Source organism: Babylonia areolata, chromosome 33 (genome assembly GCF_041734735.1).
Source record: "Babylonia areolata isolate BAREFJ2019XMU chromosome 33, ASM4173473v1, whole genome shotgun sequence".
Classification (NCBI taxonomy): domain Eukaryota; kingdom Metazoa; phylum Mollusca; class Gastropoda; order Neogastropoda; family Buccinidae; genus Babylonia; species Babylonia areolata.
The window spans coordinates 14,760,416-14,767,339 of NC_134908.1; the positions used below are offsets into that span (position 1 = coordinate 14,760,416).

At 44.6% G+C, this 6,924-nt stretch overlaps 1 protein-coding gene across 1 annotated transcript in view; it reads left to right on the forward strand.

Moving 5' to 3' along the window:
* The first annotated feature begins 2,419 nt into the window (after positions 1 to 2,419).
* Positions 2,420 to 6,924, forward strand: part of LOC143276881 (uncharacterized) — a 16,313-nt gene continuing 11,808 nt past the window's right edge. Inside the window, exon 1 of the mRNA XM_076581538.1 lies at positions 2,420 to 3,128. Within this exon, the coding sequence (XP_076437653.1) occupies positions 2,685 to 3,128 (444 nt within the window). The 5' untranslated portion in view covers positions 2,420 to 2,684. The remainder of the gene's footprint in view (positions 3,129 to 6,924) is intronic.

The window sequence follows — 6,924 nt, forward strand, 5'->3', positions numbered from 1 at the left end:
AGCTGCAGGGGATAATTTCACACACTTACCAATATTGTTCCAAGTATCAAATTTTCTGTTTTTCCAAAAATATTTTTTAGCTGAGCATTCATGGAAGAAATGTTCAATAGAATCAATCATACAAACACAGTTGTCACAATTTGTCAGAGTCTGTGAAACTTTGGTGATATATCATGACTTCTTTCCCACTGCCATGGCCCCTGCATGATATCCTTTAATGAAGTGGTGCTTAACTTTTTTGGTGAACCATGTATTATTTAAACACGCCACTCATCATTTTTTTTTTTTTTTTTCAATTATTGTTCTTTTCTGCAGGTCAAAGGATTCGGATCCAACCCATGACGTACCCCTGAAGAAATCCTCGTCATCTGTGTACAGAGAGAGAGATGTCATTGTGTGTGTGTGTGTGTGTGTGTGTGTGAGAGAGAGAGAGAGAGAGAGAGAAAGAGTTGTCATTGTGTGTGTGTGTGTGTGTGTGTGTGTGTGTGTGACACTTTTTTGGGGGGCAAATAGCAGTTTGCAGCTCTACTGCCAAGGGGGATAATTCAGCTGGTGTCAGCGACAAGTGAAAAGACAGCAAGAACCGATAAATGGAAATAACAACTTAAGTACACATTCATGACCCGTATAATTTCTTACAATCTCACACAAAACATTAACAGATATTTATCAATAATCCATCTAGTTATGTTTAACAGTCTGACGCAAAAATTACGGACATCCGACCACCCAACCGGTTAGCTGAACTTCTTTTTTGATTGTGTATGTATCTTATGTTATCTTCCATATTTCTACATCATGTTACAATCATGTTAACATCATACTGAAGGTAGTCTTTTCCTTTTTGATATGACATGCTCCTGTGATATATTTTGCGAATGAAAATATAAGGTCTTCAATATCTGATGAGAGAGAGAGAGAGAGAGAGAGAGAGAGAGAGAGAGAGATGGGTGGGTCGTTCATTCATTCATAGTCGAAAGAAAAAAGGGACTGCGAGGGGAAAAAACAAAGGTTGGAGAAAAGGGGAGAAAGGGAGAGAAGCAGGAGACCAGAAAAGTCAGAAACAAGGGAAGTGATCCAGATTCAGATTCAGATGTTTATTCAGATAAAGGCCTTGGCCCCATACTGAAGGGGCTAATACAAAGGAACATAATACATAATTTTCATTAACAAAGGTAACAGTTAACATACATAAGGTCTGCAAACGAATATTAAGAGACTGCAGTGCGTAGCCTTTTGCTTGCTTGATAAATATACATAGCGAAATAATTTCTTGTTGACAACAACACATTTAGCCTAAAATGACATGGTTCTGTATAATACTTCGAAGGAATTAATTTCACTCTGAGATCTTGAAAAGCAGGACAACAAAACAAAAAAATGGATTTCGTCTTCTTCAGCCTGATTGCACAAGCGGCACATAAGTTCCAGTTCGCTTACGTTTCTGTATCTAAAACAAAGGCAAGCAATATCAGAGACACTGAATCTAGATTTGCTTAAAGCACTCTTCACGTATCTATTCATTTTTATTCCTCTCAAGAGAAGTGAACAAAGAGGAAAGAAAAACAAACGAACGAAGAAGCGCAAGGAAACAAAGCAGGGGTACAAGGTAGGACAGAGAACAAAGAAGGACAAGGAAACAAAGCAGGGGTACAAGGTAGGACAGAGAACAAAGAAGGACAAGGAAACAAAGCAGGGGTACAAGGTAGGACAGAGAACAAAGAAGGACAAGGAAACAAAGCAGGGGTACAAAGTAGGACAGAAAGCGAAAAACGAAAGCAGAGCTACAAAGTACAGAAATATTGAAACAACAGATAACAAAACAGATACAGAATACAACAACAACAACCAAACAATGAAACAAAAAGAGTAAAATAAGGAAAGAAAAAAAAAAAGGTGGAAAGAACCATATCAAAGCAAGGCGAATAATAGAACTGGGGAGAGAAAAAAAAACAGAGGAAAAAACAAAACAAAACAACATACACACACACACATACACACACACACACACACACACACACATCAAAACCAAACCAAACCAAACCAAACCCCGAAAGCACCAGCAAACAAATAAACCATCAAAACGAGAAGGAAATATAATCAGGCAGGGACGATTCTCGTTCTTCTGAGGTAAACCCACATTCACTCTTACGCACGAGTGGTCTTTCACGTGTTGTCTTCAGTTTAACGTCATTCCACTTGAAGTGATATTAGACGGGGGAAAAAAAAACCCCGAGGGGGTAGGGGTTGTGGGAGGGGGAGGGGTAAAAGTGTGTGTATGTATGGAGGGTGAATAGGGAGATACAACACTAGGGAAAATGGAAACGTTATAAACGCCAACATCAAACAACTATAACAAATGTCCAATAGGACTACGCAGCAAACCTTCTGCAATAACAAATAACATATTGGAATTGTTGAAAACATTCAAAAGAACTTTCGGTGAAGTCTGACATTTTAGATTCTGACATTCGAATAGTATGTGGTTGCTAGAAATATGTTCTCCACATATGCATCTGACATCTTTGCTGAACGTGTGTTCCTGTTTGTTTGTTTGTTTTTAAAGAGGGAAAGACACGAATAAGATAGATAAACAAACAAATTTTAAATAAAAGGACAGAAAAAGAAAAAAAATTAGGAGGAGAAAACAAGAAGAAGAAGAAGAGCAACAACAACAACAAACCATGGATCAATTCAAAACTGCCGGAACAAGCGCAGAACCACCAAAGACTAAACCGGATCCTGAGTCAGAAGAATCAGCTTCCGGTTCCGGTGGTACCGCCATCGTCACGCCACATCCTCCTCCCCACACCAATCAGAACGCCCCATCAGCTGCTGCTCCTAAGTCTTCCCCTAAGGTTCAGTTCGGCGCCCCAGCACCACCACCAGCACCAGCTGCAGCGATGGACGACAAACGTGGAAGCCCCAGGGAGACAAAAAAGGGGCAGCGCGCTCTCAAAGATCTCATCCTTAAGGAGGTTTTGGGTCCAGGGTCGAATCAGGAGGGGGGGTGCCGATCTTGGCACGGCACCGTGTCCTCGGCCGCCACTGCCACGAAGAAGGGCATCTTGAAGTTTCGCAGAGAGGCGTCGCTGACGCGTTCCAAGTCTTCTGAGGACTCTGAGAAGGTAACGTAACCTCTGTGTGTGTGTGTGTGTGTTGGGGGCGGTTGGGGGTGGCTGGGTGGTGGTGGTGGTGTTTGTGTGTGTGTGTGTGTGTGTGTGTGTGTGTGGCGGGGGGGTAATTGGGGGTGGTGGTGGTAGGGGCGAGGGGGGGTGGGGGTGGGCTTGAGTGTGTGTGTGTGTGTGTGTGTGTGTGTGAATAGAATAGAATACTTTTTATTGTCATAAAACCTTAAAGTTTATAAGACAGAATGAAACATAAACATGAGCATATTAAGAAGAGAAACATTCATGAACAAATTTCGCCAGCCTTGGCTGTATTTCTGTTAGAAGGTTAGAAGGATCAATTCACTAGGCTTTGCATTTGGACGACAAAGTATTGTACTTTAAACAATTGTCTAAAAGGTAAATCTTATCTTCTAAACTGTTACAAGTATCACACAGACTTTGTTCTTTCGGTGTATTTTTATATCTTCCCGTTCGATTTGTAAGTCATGGGCGCTGATTCGTAACATGGTCAGTGCTTTCCTGTGTTGTGTATTTGCTGTATTCTTTAAATACGGTTCAATTTTATAATTTGTCACAGCGTTCTTGTAAAATTCTAATTTAGATGAACTGTCATGTTTCTGTTTCCAAAATTTTATATATTCATTTTCAAGCTTCTTGGATATAGCATACTTTAATCTTTTAACACTAAAAGTGAACTGATTTTTCCAAACATGATCTAATCCAGTGTTAGTTAATACATTTTTAATGAAAAGTAGCCACTGAACATTTTCATTTGTTTGACGATACATGCATTTATATGTTGTGTATACAAGTGAATTTTGAGGAAGCTTTAATATGTGTATCCAACTTGACATATTATTTTTAGGCTAATAGGGAATCTTCCTACTTCTCCTAAAACGGGGAGAACCATTGCTCTTTTATGTACACCAAGTGTGTGTGTATGCATGTATCTCTCTCTTTCTCTCTGTTGTGGGAATGGCGTTGGCGTGTGAGGATGAGAAGGGTGACAGCTTTAATTAAAAAAAGCCAAACAAACAACATAAAAAACAGCAACATCAACCCAGCAATGATTATCTTCCATCATCGTCGTCGTCGTCGTCCTCCTCCTCCTCAGTTCTCTCTTTGTTGTCAATATCGTTGTCACCACCATCATCATTATCCTCCACATACCAAACAGCACACTGTCTGCCTGTCTGTCTGTCTGCTGACTGTCCGTCTTTCTGTTTGTCTGTCTCTGTCTGTCTGTCTGTCTGCTGACTGTCCGTCTTTCTGTTTGTGTGTGTCTGTGTGTGTGTGTGTGTGTGTGTGTGTGTGTGTGTGTGTGTGTGTGTGTGCTAGTGAACGGAAGTTCCAGATCTGAAGAGCAGTTCTAGCAGCAGCAGAACACGAATAAAAGACGTGATCACCACGCTCCATATTCTTCTTCGTTCGGGGCTGCAACTCCCACGTTCACTCGTATGTACACGAGTGGGCTTTTACGTGTATGACCGTTTTTACCCCGCCATGCAGGCAGCCATACTCCGTTTTCTTTCTGGGGGTGTGCATGCTGTGTATATTCTTGTTTCCATAACACACCGAACGCTGACATCGATCACAGGATCTTTAACGTGCCGTGTTTGATCTTCTGCTTGTGTATACACACGAAGGGGGTTCAGGCACAAGCAGGTCTTCACATATGTTGACCTGGGAGATTACCCACCTGGCGCCGTAACCGAGATTCGAACGCGGGACTCTCAGATTGAAAGTGCAACGTTTTAACCACTCGGCTACTGCGCCCGTCGATCCCCACACAAGTTAGCATTTCCGTGCGTGCTTTCATGGGTGGCACAGATTTTGCGCGTGAACTCGACAGGATCGCGTGCCGGGGAGGGATTCCATTGGTCCGCAGCAGTCTTTTATCTGTGTGTGACACGCACGTGGGCCTTGACGCGTGCCTGCGGTGCAACGTCATGTTTTGGTTGGTCACTTCTATTTTGACCCCCAGGAGTGTTTTTTAGTGGGAGGGGGTGGGGGATACGGTTTTGGTATTGTGGTTTTTTTGTTTTGTTTTTGTTTTTGTTTGTTTGTTTGTTTTTTTGCTGCACCGTCATCTGAACCGGTTCAGTGGCATTGCTCCCACGCCGCTCATTCCGAGTCCCCCAAACACGGCCACACCCAGGTCCGTCTGTCACACTCCCAGTGTCGGCAGTCCGCAGGGAACTATCAATGTCAGGTCGCCAGGAGGCCACACACCAGAAGAGACCCTGCACTGCTGCTGAGTCACTTCTGTGGTGTTCAGTGGTGCCTGTTCTGATTCAACGTACTTAGGACACCACATACTGAGCCCCCTACTGACGACAATAATGGCTTAGTCGCGGAGCCAGACTGAGTGAACGTCCCCCCGAGAGTGGAGACCGCCACCACGTCCCTCCAGCAACAGCCCCCATGAGTCTGCCGACACTGAAGACACTGACAGGACTCACCCCAAGCACGGAAGTGAAGGGGTATTGAAACTGAGGTCACTATGAGAGCAGGGTATGAAAGGCCACAGATTTTGAGACTGTTTTGTTTCTATCGATGATGATGAAGGAAGAGGAGGATGACGACGATGACGATGTTGCTATGGAGGTCCATTTTGGTTTGGGACTACATGACAAGGCTGTACTCTACGTTTCCTGTCATAATGATATCCCGGCGTTAGCCAGGCCCGAGAGATACAGACACTTGCATGGTTGGTCAGGTAATTAGAGCGACACACCCAAATACGCATCCGTGAAGTGGATGATACTCGACTGTGTGGTCCCAGTCTCCCCATTTAAGCCCATAGCACACTCAACTCTGGGTAGGAGCCGGCCACGGGCCGAAAAACCCACCTCCGCTGGTATTCGAACCCGCGTCCTCCCAGCCGTTAGTCCGCGCCGCTAACCACTTCGCCACGGCGGCTGGTAATTGTGTTGTATTTTGTTCTGGTGGATCTGGTATGTTTCTTTTTTCTTATCTTTCTGTGTTGAAGTTCAAAATCAAAAGGGTTAAAGTGGAAAGATCCATAGCCTTTTGCGGTTACCGAGGCATTGCTGTCACCGTGACTAGGGCTCGGTATACAAAAGCGTAAGCATGCGAGTCCTGACCTTTGACAGCAGAGCTTCAGAGGAGGACCCGAACAGTGGAAATGAGATGCTTCAGGAGATCGAGACTCCTTCGTATATCTCACAAAGACCAATAACAAATGAAGATGTTAAAAAAAAACAAAAAAAAAACAAAACAAAAAAACAATCAGACAGCGTGTTGGTCAGTATGACGACCGCTGGACCACAGCGAAGAAAAGGAAAATGAGACGGCATGGCCACATGACCAGATCCGACAAGCCCCCCAAGACCATCCATCAGGGAACAGTGCAGGGGGGGAAGAGAGACGAGGCAGACAGCGAAAAGAAGTGGACAGACAACATCACTGAGTGGACACAGAGGAGGAGGTTTGCCGAAACTCAGGCCCTGTCTCACGACTGACCGCCAGAAATGGAGAATGTTGGGGATACGTTGAGCATTGTAGTGCCCCTCCCCCCCCGCCCCCCGCTCCCGCCCCACCCCCTCGAGCCCCTCCCATCCCACCCCGCCCCCATCCCCCCAAAAGTCACCCATCGACATCGGAAAACCTCCAGTGTACAAGACATGCTGGAGACCCTTCAGTGGTCCCCCCTTCACGGAGCGAAGGAGAAGGGCGCGGCTGATGAACTTTTACAAATTCCACAACGGAAGCCTCATCATCAACACGTGCCACAAACCCTCCCAGAACCCCTCTGCTTCCAAAGGAACCC